General features: G+C 44.8%; 1 protein-coding gene across 3 annotated transcripts in view; it reads left to right on the top strand.

Moving 5' to 3' along the window:
• Phactr1 (phosphatase and actin regulator 1) overlaps positions 1 to 23,996 on the top strand; it is a 241,247-nt gene that overhangs the window by 24,055 nt on the left and 193,196 nt on the right. Inside the window, exon 1 of one of the 3 annotated variants that reach the window (XM_050142440.1) lies at positions 22,782 to 23,322. The exons of 1 other annotated variant lie outside the window; for it this stretch is intronic. In XM_050142440.1, the coding sequence (XP_049998397.1) occupies positions 23,091 to 23,322 (232 nt within the window). In that variant the 5' untranslated portion in view covers positions 22,782 to 23,090. Of the gene's footprint in view, positions 1 to 22,781; positions 23,323 to 23,996 lie in introns of those variants that run through there. One more of the 3 variants, XM_050142439.1, reaches the window with a different exon arrangement.

Raw genomic sequence — 23,996 nt, 5'->3', positions numbered from 1 at the left:
TTTGTCTCCCCGCTCTTCCCACGTCCAGTAACTGTCTTTCTCGAATGATGGTAGGGGAGTGTTTGCTTGCAAGAACTGGAACTGAGCTCAGCTGTGTCCTGACATTTCACCTGAGTCTCAGGCTCTGACCTGATCCTTCTTCAGGCTTCACCTAATGTGACTTCTCCCAGGCGACCAGCGTCTCCTTCCGGCTTTGCAAGGCACCGTGACCCCAAATATCCCTGCACCTGGAATCGCCCAGGTTCCAGTCCCCGAAGCTACTGTTTACATCCTTGCTTGCAGCTTCTCATGATGATGCTCCTACTGTCTGCCCCTTCTTTACCTATTTACCAGCTCCCACACTTTCTTACCAGGCCTGCTTTTAGGAGTCAGCTGTCTTACATAAAGTGACCAGAAGTAAACAGAAGCTCAAACTCCCGCTTGTATCAGTTTTAGACACTGATTTCTTTTAGACATTGACAAGCAGCTCCATTCCTAACCTTCAAAAAAATAAAAAATAAAAATGCTCATCTTCTCTGGCTACTTAACACCATGCACATTCATGATAGCTATGCAATGTCAATGGGGAAGGAGGCGTTTAGATTTCTTCTTTCATCCTTGAGACTAAGACCCCCATGCTATGAAGACCAATATACTGATTTGGTACCTAAGGAAAGTGCTGTGCTAAAACTGCACAGAGAGATTGCAGCAAGGCTGAAAACAAACCTGTGCCCAAGGTGTCATTAGGTCCATTTGTTGTGTCTGTGTGTTCCCTATGAAAGACTGAAAGATTTCAGACAAATAACCTCACATTAATTCACTGCTTATTGCAAGGAATTCTGGGTAAGCTCAGAAAATATGGAAAGAACGCCTGGCTGTCCAAAAACTTATAAGCATACAGAGAAGAAAATTATGTCACCAACTTATTATAGGTTTAGCACCCTTAATCCAAAAAAAATTGTGAAATTTGGCATGCTTTAAAATCAGAAATTTTTGTGAACATTGGCACAGTGTCTCAAGTGAGAAATTCTAAATCATGAAGCTTCGTTTTGTGTACAAAAGTATTAAGATGTATAAAACCACCTTCAGGCTATATATGAATGTGATTACACAAACACACATACACACACAATCAAACAAACAAACAAACTTCATGTATATCCTTGGGTCTTAACCTGTAGCCATCTCATATTCAAAATTTTCAAGATTCAAATATTCCAAAGTCCACAAAAGAAAAGAAAAAAAAATCCAAAATTTGGAACATTTCTGGTGCCATGCCTTATAAGAGGGATGTTCCACTAGAAAGACAAGATAAATTCTAATCTAATCAGCCTTGAGGGGTATGAAAAGACTGGATATGTGGAGAAGTGGGGGACTGAAGAGGGACGCTAAAGAGAAATCCCACACTAGCTCAGAATTGAGTATAATAAAGGGTTATTTATTTAGGGGTAGACTCATTGATCACGTTCCTCTGCTGGAACAAGGAATACAGCAGCTGGAAGAGAGAGGGAGCCCAGGCTTTACATCTGCATTTATAGTATAAGAGGCCACGCCCAAGTGGGTGGGTAACTTAAAGGCTACTGGCTGAAGGATTTTCCTTCAGTAGGGGACAGTAAGAACTTTCCAGAGAAGGTAACCCGTAGAAGTAAAACCAAAGTCATAGACATGTGCCGTCGAGATAGGAGATACAGGGGAGGCAATGTTAAGTGGAGTATAGAATGTCTAAGGGGATGTGTGCAGAGTTTCAGTTAAAAACAGAAACAATCTGTTGCCACACAAGCTCGAACTGTTTTGATTTTACAGCAGTAATCCCCTGCAGGTATCTGAAGTAAGTGTCTGAGGGGGAGAGACGCCCTAAGTTCCTAAGAAAGTAGAGCCCTCGAGAGATGATGTCTAAGAGGAAGGAAATTATAAGTGGGATCCAGGAAGGGCTGGCTCGGGAAGTATTCCGTGTTGGGACTAAACTGAACCAGCCACTCTAACCTAGGGAGTTCAATCCTTGTTCTCGTGGAAGCATTCCAAAAAGAGAATCTACTATGATCTTTCTGGTTGAGTCATGTTATAGATGCTAATTAAGTTAGACCTTTTATTAAAGGATATTGCCAAAGTTCGTTTCTAAATACATTTTCGTGTTTTTTCTGGTGAAAGAAAAAGCTCCCCTGACTCAATAGCTTCTTTCATAAGAACAAGGTGAATCTTCTCATTCTGGATCTGTAAGACTGGAGTGTCCTTCAGCAGCAGGTGTGGACTATGTCAATATCAAAGAGGAAACTCATGAAGATTTAGATAGCATGGTCATAGCAACAAAAGGGCAAACAAAGATGGCCAAGACTAAATGGCCAGTGTAGTCTAGGCAGATGAAACCTAGCCGTGGTACTCCTGTCAGCATCTGGTAGGAGCTGTCTCAGAGGGCTCAGCCTATGGGTAGCTTTTCTTATTCTATACGCGTTAGAGTTTGCACTGGAGTTCTGGAGAAGCATAAGACTATATTTACACTTCCCCTACTATGACAATGTTCCATATTCATAATCAGGAATTTTATTTTTAAAGGCATGTACCTCAGAATATTCTGATTATAGCCCATAATGTATAGTGACTACCTGGAACACTAAGGATTTTTTTTTATCATATTCTATAGATGGATGAGATATCACAAAGCCCTTATAACATCAAAATAGTGTTGTCAATTGAAACAATTGGGGGAGAATTTTAAACAGGAATTGACTCAGCTCCAAGACGTGTTCCCTCAGCATATGGAACAAGTCAGAAATGGAAAAAGGCATAGTGGACCAGAATGTTAATATGTTATAACGTTAATGAAAGTGCTAAGAGAGATATTCATATTCTCTCCTCCTGCCTCTCTCTCCCCACTCCCTCCCAGGGATATAAACCAGAGTCTTAGCCATGCTAAGCATACACCCTACCTCTGAGCTTAAATATTAAATGTTCCTATAGTGTAAAGCAAGGAGAGAACATGTTAGGGAAAGCAAAAATTCATCCAACACAAAATAACAGAAGAAATGTTTCTGTCCAAAATAAAGAGGTTCAAGGGCACCTGGGAAACAGAAGTGCAGGTTAAGCTACCTTCTAGATGTAGAAGGAAGGCTTTGAGCTTAACCATGAGAAAACAAGTAGAGGTTTTCCAGCAGGAGCACATTAGATAAAATAAAAAGGTGTTGGACAAACAAAACGCATTCAACAGTCATTTCCAAGAGATGAAATGCCGTTATTCCATTCCATTCCCGTGTGGGGTAGTGACAGGCGGCAGCAGTAAGGGTGGAGTCGCAGTGGACCCCTCTGCAGAACTTGGAAAGCAACAGGATGGGTGCAGATGACCCAAAGACTGGAGGAGAGAAAAGCTTCCACAGTGCCCCAGCCACAGGAGAGATTCTAAAGTCCTGAAGAGAAGAACAAATTCGACAGCATCCTATCCTGAGAAAATGGCATCAACACTGCCCCTAGAAGGGGTAAGAAGGAGGTGAGTCTGTTCAGGAATTAGGTTGGATGGGACAAGCTGCTCCCTCTCCCAGTGAGGACCCTCAATAGTTCCTGATGCCAGGATCAATCATCTTGTTGCTGTGAAACCAGAAAACCCGGCCAATTACAGAAGGGAGGGTTCGGCTCCACGCTCATGTACCACATGACATTCACCTAAGGGAGTCGCTGAGAACTGATAATGGAAAGCCAACGCTTTGAGCTCCATTTGCAGTACATCTTATTTGCCAAAAGATATAGAGGAATACAGATAGCATTTCTCACAGAGCCTTCTCAAAGATGGAGCAATTGTCACAAGCAATTATAAATTAAATAGCCTTCATCCAGACTGATTGCTGCGGATGACCCAGAAATCATCTCCAAGTATTGTCTGGCATGAAGCCACATCACGCTGATCACCGATTTCCATGGGTAGTAGCGACAGAATAGGAGAAGTGCTTGGATACCCTGTTAAATATTCATAGTGAAGTACTGAAGCTAAAGGTTTGTCTCAGCTCCTTGGCTATGGAATTACCACTGGTGCCAGTCGACATGACGCCTTATGCATAAAGATGTCTGTCCATCAATCACAGAAAACCACCAAGATGCAAAATGAGGATGTTAGCAATTTATCTGAGCAGCTTCTTAATTCTGCAATCCTCCTGTGTGGCCAACATTATTCCTCCTCTAAGACAAGACAACCAAAGCTAGCAGGCTAAGCAGTTTGACCAGCATCATGACGGCAAATGCAAGATGGGATAAAGCCTGGAAGTTCAAGAGTCTTGTCTAACTTTCAGCATCCTCTGTTATGTGGGACCAGCAATGCATCACCTAGCCAGTCCATCTTGCTGGCTTCTGTGAAATAGCAGTAGCAGTAAGAGCCTACTCATCTCACAGAGTTTTGAGAGCATCAAGGTGACAATGGGTGTGGAAGTGGGACTCAAGTGCAAGGTACCATCTGTGTGGCTAGAATGGAAGGCTCCAAAAAGATTCCCAGACTTGCCAGAATCTTCTGAGAACAGATCTCGGACAATGTGCTCCATGCTCAGCCTGCTGCCACAACAAATTTCACAAAGGAAAAAGGCCGTCTTTACCCAATCGGTGTGACTATTTCCCACCCTTCACACAGCCTTCCCAGAGCTTCATATCCTATACATAATAAAGAACAATCTATTTATGGAATACTACTGTGTAGGGTGACTTCTGGACAGGCAAGCCTTTGGTTACTCATTTTCCAAACATCATTGCTACGCCACATGGCCAGGTACCGGAGACACAAAGAGACCCAAGATTTAACTACTATAGAAAGTCAAAATCTCTAGAGAAAGGCAGCAGTATAAACGTGGATTCATTAAGCCAAAGGAGAAAGAAGGCATGAGGAAGTTGCTTTAAGAGCACAGCACAGATTTGAGAATAACTCTGTTGAGGTCATCAAGAGAGTCTTGTTCGGGTGGTGACATCCAAGCCTCTGGTCCATCTGGTATCAGTGGTTAGGCCATTGCAGCTACAGAGTGTTTGACCTGGCTCCAGACCTCAGGATGCCCTTCCTCATCCTCGCTAGGGAAGTTTTTTTAAGGTCTCATCAGATGCCCAAATAGCAGAGTGGTAGCAGCCTGGAAGCCGTAATCCCAGCACGAATTGGCTTGATTCTTGGATTTATGTTTCCTCTTGTTGAGATATCCCCCAGTTTCATTGGGTCCCACCCCAACCCAGGGTAGCAACCCCTTATCCCAGGTGTCAGACCAACTCAGAGCTCCCACCTGTGGTTGATCTAGGACCCTGAGACAAGTCTCTTTCTCTAAGAGGGTACCCCCCTGAGAAGATTGTCCTGCTCACTGGGGTGCCACTTCCTTGATAAGTCAGGGTGACATAAATTGTTTCTATGGTAAAGGACCCTGCTGTTTTAGGAAGACAGGGCAGTAAATAGGTAAGCTTAACCGAGTCTTACCAGGACTGCCCAAAGCTGGGAAATTGTCCACTTGCAGGGCTCTCTGGCAGCCCCGCATTCCGTAATTAACAGTTCCTTCCAATGCAGGGAGCGCACCTGTCCAGCACAGTGCTTTCTGGAGAAGCCAACCAGCCAGAACTGTCGTCTTCTACAGTCCCCAAGATTCCATTAAAAATATTCCTTCCTGCCCCTTGGTTTATTCTTGTCTGACAGAGTCCTGTCCTACATCTCTCTCTCTCTCTCTCTCTCTTTTTTTTTTTTAAATCATCCTAAATCTGAAGAACTCAAACTCCCTGATCAGCATTTTGTTAGCATCTGGAGCTGGCTGGCCTCCGAGGAATCAGTTGAGAGTTGGATGAAAAGGCACATTATTGGGAGGCCAGCACTCTCGTGGTGGACTCAGTTTAATTGGATTAAGCTATAATGACTTTGTCTTAAGGGTGGGCGGAAAAATCACAAGCACAATATTGTCTTGCACACTTTAAAGCCGGGCCAAGATTTCAAGTAATGAAAATATCAAGCGCTCAATGTGGTAAGCCTTAAAATGTTCAACCAGAATACATGACCTTAATTATGACATCGACATAACTATGTCCCTGTATCTTTTTATTTATTATACTATATCTTTCAAAATTTCAAAATTATCTATCTCTCTATCTTCTTCCTGCCCTTACTCCCTCCCCTTCTCTCTCTTTTTTAACCCTGATGGGAATCTACTTCAGGACCTAAGCATGAGCTGCGTGCTCAACCCCGCTGATATCAATTTGTTTGATTGCTTGCGTGTAGTACTGGATATCAAAGGCAGGACTTTTCATAGGTTAGACAGTGTTCTATCCTCGAGCTCCATCCAACCGCCCTAGTATCCTCTGTTTTCTCACATTCCAAATCCACTCGCATAAATCATTCTTTACCATGTTTGGAAAATAACAAAACTGACTTAAAGTGGCCATAGAGAAAGGAAGACTTTCAGATTAATTAAAGACCAGGTCTTTTGTTTTTGCCATTCCTCCCATCATCCACACTCCAAGATTCTCCAGTGACAGAAGCTGAATACTTGGGGTACCTTTCTCTTGTACTATAAGCAAATTGAAAAAAAAGTATCCTGTGGTTTTTTTTTTTTTTTAAATCAAAGATCTAGGAAAATGCTAATTAAATTGTCATAAAGCTTCTTGCTTCCTTGCCTCAGTTCAGTGTATGGCACAAGTAGGTAGCCAGAAGCTATAGTTAGCATAAGACTGATATTCTTGGGTCTTGATATAGTTTTAATTATTAAATTTAAAGAACCTTTTGAACCGTGAGGAAGAGAATTAGATGACAATGTAGACAAAAGAATCCAGTAGCCTAGATCTCTCCAGACATCTTTCTGGCTCTTGCTACTCTCACACATCTCTTACCTATGCCTTGGACACGGTCTGTCTTAGTTAGGGTTCTATTGCTGTGAAGAGACACTATGACCATGGTAACTCTTAAAAAGGAAAACATTTCATTGGGGATGGCTTACAATTTCAGAGGTTTCGTCCATTATCATCATGGCAGAAAGTAAGGCAGCCTGCAGGCAGGCATGGTGTTGGCGAAGGAGCTGAGAGTTCTACATCCTGATCCACAGGCAACAGGAAGTGAGCTGTCTACCACATTGACCATAGCTTGAGAGTAGGAGACCTCAAAGCCTGGCCCCCCTACAGCGTCATACTTCCTCCAACAAGGTCACACCTACTCTAACAAAGCCACACCTCCTAATAGTACCACTCCCTGTGGGGGCCATTTTCCGTCAAACCACCACACAGTTTGCATCACATTGCAAAGGATGAGCTATTGTTAGCTTGCAGTAGGTATTGAACCCACCAGAATCAAATCTACCCACTCGTGAAATATTTACCAAGTTCTCGTCTACAACCCACCAGACATGAAGGGAGAAGCTGGGGAAACGGAACAGAGAGGAATGTCAGGCAGTACATCAGTCCCTGTCTCCGCTGTGCTCACTCCTGAGAATGGAGAAGAACATGAAAGGTGTAATCAGAGCTTCCAGCCACAGGGACGACCAAGCTGGCTTTCCTGGGAGCTAGCTGACTTGGATTCCAAACACATTGAGGGGTGACTTTCAATGCCCGTTTCGGGGATGAGAGGCCACGGGCTAAGCCGAAGTCTAAGGGAATCCTCAGGGATCTATGCACTGATAAATGGATAAATTGTGGGGGACACCTAGTTTGGGTAGTAGCTTCAAGGGGCACAAAGTGCTAGGGATCTGGGTAGAAGAAGGTGGTGCCTGCAAGAAGTGGAAACTGGAAGCCTGTAGAATTTGGGTAGTCTCCACAGAACTTACAAATCCCAGGAATAGTTCTCCAACCTCCTACTACATTGAGATCACTGATATAGTGCTAGAAGCAAATTAAATTAAATTTATTATTATGTCTATGACTGGAATAATGGCTCAGCATGTTAAACTCTTACAGAGGGCCCAGGTTCAGTTCCAAGAACCTGCTTGGTGGCTCACAAGTATCCATAACTCCAGTTCCAGAGGATCCAGTTTCCTCTTCTGGCCTCCACAGGCACCAGGCACACACACACGCACACACACACGCGCACACACATACACACACACCACGCACACACACGCACACACACGCACGCACACACACACGGCGGGGTGTGTGTGTGAAATCCCAAACCTTACAAAGGAAAGAACAAGAGACTCAGCAGATTCAGCAAAAGAACTGACAATTGGAAAGAAACATGTCAGTTACTATCAAACAGATGGAACTTCAGTACCAGAGGAAGGTCAAAAACAAAGAAAATTACTGCCATCAGAGATGAAGAGGACTAAAGAAAAATAGGAAACCAAAATAATACAACACGAATGTGTCACAGCCATTGCAAATAGACTAAATCTTCCTGCTCAGTCAATGAGAAAATGACGCACCAATAGTTCATGGGCGGAGGATTAGTCAAAGAGCACTCGTAAGCCAATGTTGCTGTCAAGACAAGTAACTTTAAAGATAATGGCATCATTAAAGATAATGAAAATTGTTCCTTAATGAAAACAATTAATACATAATGTTAAATAGTTAGTACTTAATGATTACCATTAATCTTAATGATAAAGTAGCTCATAGGGAGATATAAAAGTCTAATAAAATACTGCCTAAATAAAGGCCAAAGAAATGATCGAAATTATAAGGAAAATTTGTTTATCCAAAATTGTAAGTGGAGATTTTATTTAAAAATATTTTTCTCAGTAACTGATAGGTTGGTTCAACTTCAATAAATATGGTGAAGATTTCAATGAATCAGTTAACATGTTTTGTTTTAATGTACATATTCAACTGAAGACTACATGTTATTTTAACAAATGCACTATTTAAAGATTAATTATAATTCAGATCACAAAAGTCAATAAATTCTAAATGATTAATACCATATAAAGCATATTTCTAAAACTCAATAAAGCTATAAATCAATTATAAAATATTGCTGTAATCATGTTTGGAATTAAGTATCTAAGAAATTCTTGTAGCAAAAATAAATCAAAATGTAATTGGTTGATATTTGGAACTTAAGTTTTAATACTTTCAAAACATTGAATTTACAAACAGTATTTGAGAGAAAAAGTGTATTTAAATTGGAATATATTATATATAGTGTGGATGAAGGAATTAGGAAACCATAGTGATGCTAATGTAAGAACTTCCGAGTTTTAGAAGCGGTTAATGGAGAAGCGCAACAAAAATATGACTGAAATATGTCAACACGTGAAGCTCATAAAAACCATTAGAAGTAAAGGAATCTATGTAAGTCGGTGAGAAAGGGGGAACCCCAGCTATGAGGAGGTGATTTATAATGTTCTGGCTACCTAATGGGTAACCAGGATAGAACAGTTAAATTCCCAGCACCAAAAGCCAATTCAAATATCAATAAATTCGAAGTATTGAAGAGACAGGCAGGAAGTTTCATTTGTTGTTGTTGAGTGGCGGTTGCTACTGTGACGACTGCTGTGCATATCCTGTGACCCAGCAGCTCCAATCCTTGCTATCTTATGAGAAACAGCCATTGCACAGGAATACAGGGGAGAGTTTATCAGGATGCTTACCAGGGGAAGAAGAGGGCTGTCTGTAATTACCACAGATCAAGATGGCATCGAAGTAACCCTGTCTCAGTGTTGTAAAGTGAGGGACGGTCCAGTCGTATATTGGCATGCTAGCACCATGAGAAAGGTGAATTGGGGTTACACTAATCAACATGCAATAATCAGTGTACAGTGTTAAATTAAATTCAGACCGTTGCAAAATGTCAAATTGCAATGCCTCTGGTCTAGGTTGTAGCTCAGCTGGAGGAGTGCTTATGTAGCATGCGTGATATCCTGAGTTTGATCTCCAGCACCAAAACAAAACAAAACAAAACGAAAAACCAGGTGTGGTGGCATGCATCTGTGATCCTGCACTCAGGAGGTAGAGGCAGTTGACTTTTTAAAGTCATCTGCAACTACCTAACAAGTTCAAGGTCAGCTTGGACTGCATGAGACCCTGTCACAGAAAACAAAAACAAAACAAAACAAGAACAAAAAAAAAAGCAAAGTAATAACACCCATGGTGCATTTAAAACCCACAAATAAATACTGCAGGTTTAAGATTGTATAATACATACATGATAAAAGTACAAAATTATGGACAGGCCTCACAAACATCAGCTTCAGGAGAATACTCACCGTTCAGAAACAACTGGGAAAGGAAGGAATGGTAGCCTTTCTTCTTTCAGTTTAAATGAAGAGCTGAAACACATAACATACCATATAGACACTTAGAAAGTGTGGGTGGGGTTGCACTCACTGTCTTTTTCTAAGCTTAAGCTGCGGTACTTGCAAAGTGTTACCATGAGCACTCAGCTGCCAGTTAGCTCTGCAGTGGCAAGAAGGACTGAGTATGCCGTGGTGTGTGGAGGGCATCTTCCAAAAATGTCTGGCTTGTTACTGTCTCATAGAAGGCAACGAAGTTCTTGAGAAAGATGAGGAGATGGCATGCAGAAGCCACACCCGAGCAGGGCTGCCTAGGTAACCATGAGATTGGGAGGAATCAACAGCAGAGGTAGATTAGGCTTGCTTTTGCGGTAGGTTGAGGTTCCGTATCGTCGAAAGCCCAGTGTGCATAGAGTTATTTCTACCTCCAACACCATCCATTCCAGATGTTTCTTTCTTTCTCAAGACACACTTCCAATTGCTGCAATTTAATCTATTAGAATTTTTTTAATGGCATTTTAAGAAAGGCCTCCCTGATCGCCACTTGACTGGCCCATCCTTTTGTTAACCAAAGCATATATTGGGACTTTGAGGGCAACCATCCTGAAAGTTTTTGTCTTTGAAATCCAACGTTACATGGGTTCGCTTTCTGGAAAAATGGATCCTCTTGGAAGGTTTATGAAGGAATCAGGGGGTGTATCAAGGGACAGTTGTTCCTTGGAAGAAAAATTCATGAGTGTCATACTGGGATGCTTACCGGCAGGTGTTTAATACATTATAAACAGTGTTGATGGATTTTTAATTATAAATTAATAACAAAAGAAGTCTCCCTAAGTCACTTTCCTGAAGAATGGGATGAGAGCAATACCTCATTCCTTCACTGTCTTGGAAACGTTTTCAGCAGAGATTGTGGAGGGCAGAGGGATGAATAACCTAGGCTGGTGTGCAGAAGATGAAAAAGCCCAGAATTATAAACCATGCAGGGGCTGGGATGGGGGAGGCGACTGCAGAGGACAGTTTGCACTTGGAAAATGACGGTTTGGGACTGCACCCTTGGATTTCATGCTCTATGTCTTCAGACTCTGTGTTACAAATCCATCTGAATCATCACTTTCCCACCACCACCTGCAGTCGCTGATGAGCGTAATCAAGTCTTTCTCCAGGCTTCTCAGTGATGTTCTGAAATAATTTCTCCCATAAAAAAAAATTCTTCCCTTACGTATGATTCAACAGGAGCAAGCCTAAAAAGTGAACGCTGGGCTCGAGTCCTGCTGGTCAATAGTGGGGAGCCTGGGTTTGATCCCTAGCACTGAAAAACAATAAAGCAAAACTTAGCAATTGGTGTCCACTTTGGGGGAGGACTCCTTCTATTTCTGCTCTTCTCTTCTCCCCACATGGAGCTGAAACCTTTTTTCTTTTCTCATTCTCTATTTCATCTCCCAGCTGTGGGTAGATTAGAAAGGCCAGGGAGGATTTCCCATGGTTTGTAAGACTAACTTCCGCCTCCATTTCGGTCTGGATGGCAGGGCCAGATGATGAGCGTGCACAGTGTAAGGACAAGTGTATCAATCCTGACTCAAAGCCATCTGAGTGTGAAGATGAAGATGCCATTGGCTCAGTCATTGCCCGAATAGGCAGTCAGACATGTCCCAGCATCAGCAATTGCCTGGCATCGGGTGGTCTAGCTCCAGCTGGATAGAAAGAGCCAGGAGAGAAAGCATAGGTGAGACGTTTCTCAAATGCTAGTTTCCCTGGGTGTGTGACAACAGTGAGCAGGGGACAGTAGACAGGTGGACACAGCAGGAATGTCAGCTTCTATTATTAAAGTCCCTTGCCTGCCTCAAGTATCAGGACGCTTTACCCTACTAACTCTGCTGTCCCCATGACAGCCTCCAGTTCTGGGACCCTTCTAGTCCCAGCCCGAGGTCTGATACCTTGCCCCTGAAGACAGCTATCTGGAATTATTCCAACCAGCCAAAGCCCATGGTTTCTCGTCACCGTTTCTTTGCAACCCTCCGTCAACTCTCCACTCTCTCGGAACCTCTGCATCTGTTCCCCTTCTTCCCTGCATGGAGATGTTCAGCTGTTCCCTTGGTTGTGGTCATGAGCGCTGGTGGGACAGCATATGGGCACTGGGGCATTTGGGAAGTCCATTTAGGAACTGAACACAATATAACCAGCATCACTCAGCCGCAGGCATCCCCTTCCGCGAGGGGCAGAATCCAGGTGAGTAGCGGGAATCTCCAGTGCATCAGTAGCACCATACACTGCCCTTCTGGATGGATTCAGGCCTGTGGGCACTGCTAATGGGAAAGATGGCGACTTCTGCTGGCCACTGCCTCTCCTGAAGTCGGTCCTGTTGGGGCTTGAGCTAGGCACCACTGCTGTTTGGGAGCCTGAACCTCAGTAACTGGGTGAGGCCTCCTGTAACCACCTCTGAAGGCCTCCCAGATGCCTCGACCCTCTTCAGCTTGAATTACTGAAAGGAAGCAGAAAAAGAAAAAGACCACTCTAGAGAAGTCTTCACTGGTCCTGATGTCACAAAACAAACAAACAAACAAAAAAAAAAAAGACCTGCAGGAATGTGTTTCCCAGAAGACTGGCTGAGGGGAGCCTAAGCGGCCTACGAATACAAAAGGAGCATTTATTCAGACAAATCAGGCATTTGTATGACTTTGTCTCTAGCACAAATTGTCACCAAGGCTTGTTTTTGGGTCAATCATGACCTTGCCCTCTTTAACAGTAGAGTTCCAGCGCCCTAGGAAGTGAGCCCCCCTCTGGCCAGGCATAAAAGGTTCATCCTGGCTTGTGGTTTCACATAGCTCTGGCAGGGGCTGCCATCTTCTAGAGCCAGGACACCGCTGATATCTCTTACACGGTTGCCCCAAGATCCCAGGAGTAAGGCGTGTGCATAAGGGTGGGGCATAAGGGTGACTGAGTTGGCTGTTTGATTGACAGTCTTTTACTGCTAATTAGGAAGTCAAATTGCCCAGTGCCAAGTGTCTTTGCTTATTTCCATGAAAATGAACTTCAAATATAGGGCTTACCCTAAAAGCATAAAGAAAGTATTAACAACATCATTAGCAACTTTAGCAGAACCCAACAGCGTTTTAACAGTGCTTTGAGTCAACCCAGTTCCTAAGAGAAGCGGGTCCCTCCTGGCCCTTCTGGCTGGTATTTACAATTAACACTGAATTTTACATCTGCAGGGGAGGGGGCCTTTTTCTGTCTGGGTCAGCCGTCTTTTCCTTCTTGTAGGAAGTCTGAACTCAGATCGTTTTGGAAAACATTACAGCTCAATACCTCTCTCTCTCTCTCTCTCTCTCTCTCTCTCTCTCTCTCTCTCTCGCCCTCTCCCTCTCTCTCTCCCCCTCTCACAGTACAATGTTCTAGGTAAACACAAAAATGCTGCACCCGATGCTCGGTCATTAGATTTCTTTCATGCCCTGGCAAATGCTACCATGTGCTCCCAAACAGTAGAGCCAGTTCCACTTCGCACGTGCATTAGCAGCTACAAATATTTATCCTCAGTAGAACAACTCTACTCCCTTTTCCATATGGAAAGATCTGTAGCTCCCATTGTGAAGACTTTCAATAAAACTCAGGGGAAACTGTAGGCAAATGGCACTCCCCGTGTCTCTGCGCGCCTCCTGTTATTTCCCGCTTGATTTAAAAGCAACGTGGAGCACGGAGCCTGTCTCTGCTGGAAAGGGCCCTGAAGACTGAAGCAGCTTCAGCTACGGTCTGGTCCTGTGCAGCTATCAGGCACCAGGCTCTTTGTTGCCAAAGCCTGCCTGGAGAGTTCACTCGGAATGAGTTTAATGGTGGATGAAGGTCCCCGAAGTGTGTTTATGGTCTAGACAGCTCACAGCTGACTGAATGTGAGCCATTTATGAAAAATTAGAGACCACGGTGTACAAGTGCACTGATAGGGACTTGGGAACTGACCCTCCTGACGTTGAGTGGTGTCAACCCTTCCCTACAGAATGGCAGAGAGCCTGGACTGCCACTAACCTTCTCTTCTCTTGAGAGCAAAATAGGAGTGTTTTCTTGTTAAGGTAGAGTTCAGATGAGGACTTAGATATAAGGTTAATTCTAGGGCTTCTTTGCGATTGAAACTATGATAGATTTGGTGAAATGCGCTAACCTGGAAAAGGTCTGGTTGTCTTCTTAAAATGAGGGATCTTAACTTAAGCGCTTTCAGTCTCCCTCATAGTGTCAGTTTTGAAACTGGGCAAGAGAATGGACAGAAGGGAAGGCTAGGAAACGGCTCCACATTTCCAGCTCTGAGGCAGTTCTTTTAAGGGGCTTCATTCACTAGACTATAAATTAGCTATAAATCTTTGTAACATGATTACTAAGTAAGATATAGTTAAATGTATTGAATAAATTTTATTATTAAATATATATTATAAGCAAATATATTCAATACGTTTCATTAATAAAAACCCAGCAGAGTTTCTCAAAAGCATTGGAAGCTTGCCAAATCCCTCCTCATGTCCCTACCCCCATCTCTGGGCCTCTCTTCTTCCCTTAAGCACGTCATTTCCCTAAAGGAGTTTTTACAACCCTCACTCTCTCCCTGCCTCCATCCTTCCTATGTATATATACGTGTATGTGTAATATTAGGTAATGTACTTATGTATTACCTAACTCACGTTTTGCTGTCTTAAATTCCGATGACAGGCTCTAGTCTAATTTCATTAAACTTCATTTAGTTTTTTAGTTCATTGACTCTCTCATTCCCACAGACGTTTCTTTTAAATGAAAAATAGCTGCAGAGTATTGTTCCAGTAAATAGTGTGTCTATAACATACATCAATGGAGGAAACTCTCTGTTGAAATACAACAAGTAAAATTAAGCATCATCTCTCTCTGGCCTGACTGCTCTGCTGTAGAGCGTTGTTTGGAAGCGCGCCAGATGCCAGGATCCTGGAGCATTAAAAAGAGAATACGACCTGGCTGGTTAGAAACAGAGATAGTCCTTTAATCAAACACTTCATGAGTCTTGGAGCGTATTTTGATGCCTTCTTTAGAGACTTGGACCATTGTGTTGGAGGAGGTCATTTGCATGTCACATGTCTGTGCACCTGTGATAAAATCGAAGCCGCCCCCCCACCCATGGCTGGCTACCCCCAGATGCCCTCACACACTGCTCCATTTCGTGTGTCATGAACGGTATCACACTTACAAAAAGAGTCAGCCTTTGTTCCTTGTCAATGCTGCGTTACCCCATTTAACTCAGTTCCCACACCTGCTCTGTAGAAGGCCACTTATCCTTAGCTAAACATACAGGAAACAGCCCCTAGGGACTCAGCACACCCAAAGAAATAATCCGGGCCCTGAATGGATCCTCGGGGAGCATCCCACTGGGGTCTGGTTTACCTATTGAAAGGGTGGAGGATAGAGAAGTAACTGTGCGCATCCTATTTTTACTCCTGTCCCCTTTACCACCAGCAGTTCCGCCGTGCATGGCAGCCAAGGTTTCCGCGTCCTGTGCCCGCAGTCTGATAACCTTTCTTGGTTGTGTTTTATGATGCCATATGCTTCTTTCTTAAAATAGTGCGAGGGTCCTCTGATGCAAAGCCACCAATCAGCTCGCTCCCCGAATGTCAGTGGGATGTTTGGGGGAGGACAACTGTGCTTCCCTGTTGAAGACATTTGGGCTCAGATTTCTACTTGGTGAAAATTCTAATTTGGGGAAACTTGGAGGTGTGTTTAATCTCATTGATTTCCTGTTTCCTGAGGTGTAAAATGAAAATAATAGTTCCGTCTTCAAGAGGTGTTGGCGTAGTGATTAAAAAGGCGATAGCCATGCACGGGAATTTCTCACGGCTGTCTTCACCTTGACAGGCTAGATTACCCTGCAGGAAACCGCACCAGCACAAGTGTGCATCTCTTAGTACAGACCATTGTCACAGCTTAGAAATCGGGCAGCCCTGTCCCACTGAGACAAAAGCTGGACATAATTAACTCAAGGAGAGGAGGGGGAAAATGCTTATTTAGGCTCAGGATTTCAAATATATTGGTCCACAGTCTCCTGGCTGTTTTCTATCGGATGGTAATGGTGCCATGCATCATGGCCTGGGCACATGTGGAAGAGCATGCTGGTCTTATAGTGACTGGAAAGCAAAGGGAGGAGGAAGGGGGAGGCTCCCAATTTCATTTCAAGGACAAATTCAAATGATCCAACTCCCTCTTACTAGGTACTCTCTCTTAAAGGTACTTCCTGGTAGTATCACAGGGTGGGAACCAAGCCTGCAATAAGCCTTTGGGGGAGCATTTGCCTTTGGAGCTCCAGCAGCTCATTGCTGTCTCACTGTAGAACACAAATGGGAGCAGAGGCTCTCGTCCTGGGCTGCAGTTCATCCTGCGTGGGATCAGGACTGCTCACTTAGCGCTGTCTGCTCACAATCACACAAGCTGCAGTGCCTCCATGCGCCTGAGGATTCAGAAAGATTTGGAGAACAAGATTAACATCTATAATTATCTGTTTTATAAAAAATTAGGTCATGGTATGGTCAGTTCCCTGAGCTTTAACTCTTCTCATTTAACAATGTTTTGTGACACCAGGCATGGTGACATATACCTTAACAGGCTGAGGCAGGGGGACTGTGAATTGAAGGTCAGTCTAGGCTGCATATAACAAGATCTTTTCTTTAATAAAAAATGCATGCATTCATATGTTTACATACATATGTTTAAACATACATATGGAGACATATACATACATGGAGAGAGAAAGAAATCTGTCAACTCGTTTATGTCACAGTTGTTATTTTTGACACATTTTAACATGCGTTATCATTTCTCTGTTGAACTTTCTCATTGTTTTTTATTGTTATATGAAAAAACTTAATATCATTTCTGTGTTCTAATGTCTTTATTTCTAGAAGATAAATAGCTACAAGTACCTAAGTCTGTTCCCAAAGAATCTTGGTGTAAAAAATACCCTACAAGATTTTATACATTATATATAAAGCACAAAGATATATATGGTGTGTGTGTGTGTGTCTGTGTGTGTGTGTGTGTGATTTAAAATAGGATTTGTTATTAGGAACAAAATGTAAAGAAACTTTAGAATGACAAGCCCCACATAATAATATTTGGCAGTTCTCAACCTTGGCCGAGCAGCAATGTCTAAGATCTGATATTTAGTTTAGGCTGAGGGCTGCTCATGAGTGTTAGCAACACTGACTTTGAAGATGTCTGCGTCTGTAAGATCTTGCAGTGTTTCCCACTAGACCTGATCCTCTTTTCTGCCAGTCACTAAAATGGCACTCTCTCTAGCAACATGGTTGCTAGGGGTAAGATCTTCTATTTGGACTCAGGAGCTGCTCTAGTACAATCCTCCTCCCACCTAGGCTAATTCAGATAGCTAAGAAGCCTTCCCAACCTGTCACCATGGCCTTGCAGGCCTGTAATCCGAGCACTGGGGAAACTGAGGCAACAGGATCAGGGACTCAAGGCCACGCTAGTCTACATACTGAGAGCCCAGTGGGAAAACACAATGTGCAGATGCCCCTAAGGCAGCACTGCAACGGGGAACATGCGCAGATCACTGCTGGGGGTTTCAGTGTCTTCAATCACTTCTCTTCATATAGCTGTCCGCTGTTTTCAGGAGAATTTACACAGAAAAAAAAAATCTTTTAGTGAGGATAATTATCATAAGCCGGGAGGAAAAAAAAATTGCTTTCTATTCAGCATTTTCAGAGTGGGAAAATTCCCTTAGCTAAAACAAACAAAAGTCAAAAAATGCAAAACACACCTTGCTCTCAGGATTAGATGCCTCGAGTGTATTTTTAAGAAGTCCAGCGCCAATTCTAAAATCAGACAGATGAACTTGCTTCTACAAACCTTATTGTCCTCAGATGTCTCCCTGGATCCTGCACCAAATTCCTGCTGGGTTAGATTATAAAACTATAAAGGGAGAATCCGAAACTCAGTTTGAAGGATCTGTGATCGGCAAACCCTGCTCCTTGGAGAGTCAAGCCTTGCGGGTTGTATGGCTGCTTTTTAATCTCAATCTGCAGAAATGATTAAAATACTTATTAACTAGATATGAAAAAGTCAGGAAGGATATTCAACCTATTAGAATAGAGGCCAGCTGTAGCTAGTCCATGTAGCAGGACCATTTCACAAGAGCTGACTATGACTTCTACTTAAACGTTGCCTAGTTGCCTGCAGTACTTTGCCTCCCACGTTGAGGGCCCAGCACATCTTCTTGCACAGAATATAAATGCACTGCACCACGGCCCCTTATCTGTGGTTTTGCCTTCCCCAGTGTCAGTTGCCCATGATCAACCACGATCCAAAAATACTAAATGAAAAAATTCCATCAATAATTCATACTTTTTATCAACTGCATATCATTCTAAACAGTGAGGTGAACCCATATGTTTTGTGTGTGTGTGTGTGTGTGTGATGTGTGTGCATGCATATATGTGTGCACAGGTGCACAAGCGACAGCATTTGCATATGGAGGACCAAGGCTGACATTGGGAATGTCTTCCTCCATCGCTCTACACCTTACTTGTCTCAGACTGGGTCTCTTCACTGAACGTGAAACTTGCTGTTTTAGCTGGAGTGCTATCCAGCAAGCCCCTAGGACCCTCCTGTATCCACCTATCCTGCAGACTCCCTTTGCTGGGATTACAGGCGTGTGCCACCACGCTCAGCTGTCACATGCGTGTTGGAGATCTGAATTCGGGTTTTCATGCTTGTGTAACAAGCCCTTGGCACACTGAGCCATCTCTCCAGCCAGAGTCTTCCCCTTACCACCGCAGCCAGGGCTCCACATGCTGCCTGCTCTTAATTCATTAGTCGCGCTCTTAGTTATCAGCTCAGCTGCTGTGGTATTAGAGTTTCTGGGTTCAAGTAGCCCTTGTTATACTCAGTAATGGTCCTGATGTACAAGAATGATAATGGAGGCCATGTGGGTGTGCCAAAGAGGAGCTGTAAAGTGCTTCCTTTAACTGAAAAGGAAAGGGTCTCTACTTGATAAGGACAGGAAAAGAAGGCACGTGTGGTTGCTAGGGAAAACAGTGTACATAGCAGAGAGAATGCTGTAGCTGGTTTCAGGGATCCCCTAGAAGTCCTGAACCACTCCACTAAATGTGAAAAGGCCTGGAAGCTGTGTGCCCTTACTCTGTCCAATCCCTGCTCCTAAACCATTGGTAATGGATTGCTCCTGGCTTCTCGCATTTAGACTGGGAACATTTCAACAGCCTCTGCTGCCTTCATGGCACCATAACTGTGCACTCACCCAGAAAGCCCAGTTTTCAGTTGCTACCTTGCTGGCTAATGACTGCCTGTCCTTCCTCACCTCCAGGCTCCAGCATAACTTTCTTCCCCCTACAAGCTTGCATTCTCCTCACAGGGCCTCTGACACCACCCTCCTTCCCCACTCGCTATGTATTAGCCTTTCATGGACACCTCTAAGTGGAAGAGCCCCACTTTATCCATGTAAATCTCTGCAGAATTCTTCCACATGTGGTCCCAGCTAGATACAGAGTGCATTGTTCCCCATGGCCATCCCCGAATATAGATCTGACGGTTCCATTCAAGGCTTTGCTGTTCTTGTTGATGTCTGTCCTTTCTCCAACTGTCTCCCCTTCATCGCTAAACTTTAAGCTCGGGGACACCAGAAGTCCTACCTTGATGCTTTTGAGCTAAAATATACATCCTTCCCATAGACAATTATTGCTATTATCAAACTGATTCCTGTGGGTGCATCCAGGTGACTTCAAGATATTGTTAAAATGCAGATTTGGAGGCAGAGCTTGGGATCTGCAGTTGTAATAAGCTCCCCAAATCTGCCGGTCTTTGGGATTGCATTTTGAGTAGCAAGGTCTCTGGACACCAAACCAATTTAAGCATGGGCTCTTCAAGTCAAGCATAGGATAGGATGGGAAAAGGTTGTTATCCAAATAAGTGACAGCGAGACTGATTGCCAGGGTTCTTTCCAATTTAGATGATCTGGGTTTTTAAAAAAATCCCAAAAAAGCCACCTAGGCCTGGTGCAGAGGAGTCCTGGTCTGTGTGATAGAATGTGCGGGGCTGTTTCCCCTCCACATATTCTCCCTTGCTTTTAAAGGTGAAGAAAAATCCCACCACATTTTCTCATAGAACATTATAGGATGGTCATTGTCATGCTGTATGGGAGGGGAGAACTACCAAGAGCAACAACTGAGTTAAGTCAGAACAGGCTACTCACTAAGCATGGGTTGTCCGTGGGTGGAGGCAAGCACGGGGTGTGTAAAGGCACCTCTTAGCATCAAGAGCTATCTGTAAGGATGTTTTAACAACAGACACTGAAGCAGGCTTCAGCAAGGAGGTACACAGCACACAGAACAAGGTCAAGAGCAAACACAGGGAACACATTCCCACCAGCCCCGCGACTAGCTGAAATAAAGTGGTACCAGTGGCCACCAGATACAACCCCCAGCTCTGTGTTGTATTCTAGTCCCCTTTTCCCCACCTTCTGTGGTAGCAATAGGAAATGGCACTTCTGTCCTTCAGCCTCAGGGGGCAAGGCTTCGTACATCTTCTAGGAACATCAAGCGAGGGAGAAACATTCTGCCAGCCTCCTTGTTGACCATGGCAGCTGCTGACCATATCTGGTCACTGTCCTCTTAAGTTGTGCCTAGTGCAGCTGGGAAACTGGGTTTTAATTTCATTGCCTTTTACTTTATCAAAATGTGGATAGTTTCATATCACAAGCCAGTACCCTTGGGCACCACCAGGTAGAGGACGCCAACTCAAGGAGGTCAGTTAGGAAGACGAACCACCAAACAAGTAACTGTCCAAGTCAGGACACAGGCCTCTTGCGTGTCTTTCTCCTGAATAAAGAGCCCCCACCTTCAGGTCACATCCTTTAATATATGAGCTTTCACTAGCAGCTATGTCCAAGTTTGTTCTGCTACAATCAGATAATACTTGGCCAATTAAGACCAGGACATACAGCCTTGGTTCAGGCTTAGTGTTCAGGAACTAAATAACGGATTGCTTCCAGCCCAGTTGTTTTAATAAGGCCAAATGGGGCTTACACAGGTCTTCCTATTCTGACCTGTGAGGCAGAAAGTGGAGCTGGGAAGGCTAGCAATGTTCAAAATAGAATTCAGAAAGGATGTAATGTGATTTGAACACAGTCTCTCTCTTCTCGGCAGAGCTAAGAGGAGACATAGAATGAGGGCAAGGCCTAAGGATTACAAAATGCGTTTGCCCATGACATAATGAGATCCAATCCCTTTGGGCATCTAAACCATGTTACAAATGCATCTGTCGTCTCCCAGATACGGGGTATAATTAGCTGGGGGCCCAGTGATACCACCTGACAGGAGCTGATGCAGTGACATTTACCCTGTGACTGGTCTGGCTGATGATGCAGGTGAGAAGGGAGATGCTCTCAGAGCCCTTGATGGGTGGGCCCTTGTAGGAAAGGGGATGCAAGTGAAGAGACCACCTCGCCAACACCCGCCCTCCACCCCATCCCTTACATCTCCTCTAGGGCAGAGGATGGCAGCTAGACACCCACTCATCGGTGATAAAAGTGAACCTGGCTGTGTTGGTTTGGACTGTATCTTTGCAGATGGGAAGTGGGACAAGCAGATAATACAATGGTGGGATTAGCATGCCTAGAAGCATCACAAGATGTTTAGCTTCCCTCCTGCATTGACTCTTACCTGGCAAAGAATCCTTCATGCCAAACCAGTCAACAGGGGAGACAGCAGAGACCTGTCTTTTGTGTAGGTTAGTTAGTTAGTTTTTTTTTTTTAAATAGCATCCAGAAAGTTCTTGGTGAAAGTGACTGTACCTTCTTTGATTAACTCTATTTTAGTGGGCTCGAAAAGAGGGAGAGGAGGGCAAGGCTGGGACGCAGAGGGAACAGGACACGATTAGAAAGAACATGGGCTTGGAGTTAGACACACCTGGCTGTAAACACCTGTTTCTGTTAATGCTTCATCAATATTACCCAGGGACCTTGTTAAATGCTTCAGATTCCCGGGGCTCTACAATGACCCACTAAACCAAAATCTCCCGGCCCCAAAGTCTTTTTTTTTTTTAATAAGCATTCAAGATGATTGTGAAGTGTAGCGTCTCAAAGCCTAGATTCCCTGATTTAGGACTAGTCTCGGGATGTCCTGTGAATGAGTGAATGGCTTTAAACAGTTTTTTAAAGTCACTCTGAACAATCAAGACTTAAAAAATACGGCCGCGGATTTGCTTTCTTTCGGGTACTGCTCTCTGGAGGTCTCCATAGTGTCACTTGCCTTGCCTTAATCACAGAGCAGTGGCAGCTGAAGCACTCAGTCAAATCTGTCAAATCGCTAGGGTCCGGAAATTGACGGTTGTTTGAGAACGGGTGGAAAACGGGCTTTCCCCTATGACTGCAACTGAGGACCCTGGAGGAAATCCCAGTCATCTCGGGGACTTCTACTGGAAGTAAAAATATCAAGGACGCTGTAACAGGTTGTCTAATCCTGGGACGTGGTTGGACCCACCCGACAATATAATTTGTTCTGGCCTCGGTTCCACCCTCGGACTGGGACAGCCGCCTCCTGTAGTACATCTTGCTTGCTTTTAGCAGCGGGAGGCTTGGAAGGGGGGTGGCTGTGGCATCCTGCCCTGAGTTTCCAGAGTGAAGGTGGCCACAAACCCAGCTGGCTGGGAGCTGCGGGTTTTGCGATTCGCCGAGGGGTGGGGCTGCCCCGAGAGCGAGCCCGGGAGACCCAGAGCGTCGCTGAGAGAAGAGCCGCCGGTTCAGCACTCCGCAGCCCTTCCCCCGGGGTCTCGGGATTCGCCCCGGCTCGGTGAGGTCAAGACCTCCAGTGCGCCATTCTGCCCCGCCCCGGCCCGCCGTGGCGCTGGTGTAGCGTGGGGGCATGCGGGTGCGGCCAGGGGACGCGAGTGGCAGCGCGCGGGGCGGCTATCAGCGACCGGCCCCGAACGCCCGGGGAGCGGATGGCGGAGCCCACGCGCGCCGCGAAGCCGCGCTGCAGGCAGGGCGTCGTGCCAGGCGCGGGCGCCGCCGTGAAACCCAAAAAGAAAGCTTTTTATTTGCTGAGCATGAAGCCCCCGAAGGACCCCGCCCCCAACAACAATAACAACGTGTCGTTTGTGATCCACTGTCAACTGGGCAAGGAGATCAAGCATATTTGCAGTAACTGCAGCCGGGGGGAGGACGGCCGCGACGGTGAGTGCCCGGCGCGTCGGGGAGGTGGCGGGAAGGTGGCTCTACCGGTCTACGGTCTCTGGCGCCTCCGAAGTCTGCCACTCGGACAACTGCGGGAACCTCCGTTCGCTGCCCCCACCCCCACCCCTGGTCCTGCACTTTGCAGAGTGTCACCCCCAGCCAGTGGGTTTGCAGCAGTCTCTCCAAAAGCAACTGTGGGGATTTGACTTAAGAAGATGGGGGTCTTAAGGGATCTATTCACAGCAGCCCTAAAAGCTTTTTAAAATGTGTTACACCTGCTCCTCCATCCCCCATCTCCCCCACAGCACCCCCTTCTCCCCCACCGCACCCCCATCTCCGCCGGCTCCTTAACTGTGGGATTTGCCGGGTTACATTACTGATGTGGGCTTCCTTCAGGTGGCTTCTCTTGACCCTGTGGGACCCAGCTCACTGAGGATTTGTGGAGTGGTGTGGAATGGAGTCCCTTTAGAGTTAAATGTGGTTGTGATTTTTATATTTATTTGTTTGTTTGTTCTTATTTGTTTTTGAGTGCCGCTACCGCCTTGTGCCCAGTGTGGGGGAGGTGCAGGCAGTGGCCCTGAGCAGAAAAGAGCCAAGGACCAGAGACAGTTGGCCCAGGCAGTAGCCTCCGCTGATGTGAATGTCTGTGTGGTGGCGCCTTCCTAGGAGCCTCC

This window comes from Alexandromys fortis, unplaced genomic scaffold, assembly GCF_014885135.2.
Source record: "Alexandromys fortis isolate MF-2015 unplaced genomic scaffold, M_Fortis_MF-2015_v1.1 scaffold_5, whole genome shotgun sequence".
Classification (NCBI taxonomy): domain Eukaryota; kingdom Metazoa; phylum Chordata; class Mammalia; order Rodentia; family Cricetidae; genus Alexandromys; species Alexandromys fortis.
Note: the sequence above shows the minus strand (reverse complement) of the source record. Positions and strands in the feature narration are given on the sequence as shown.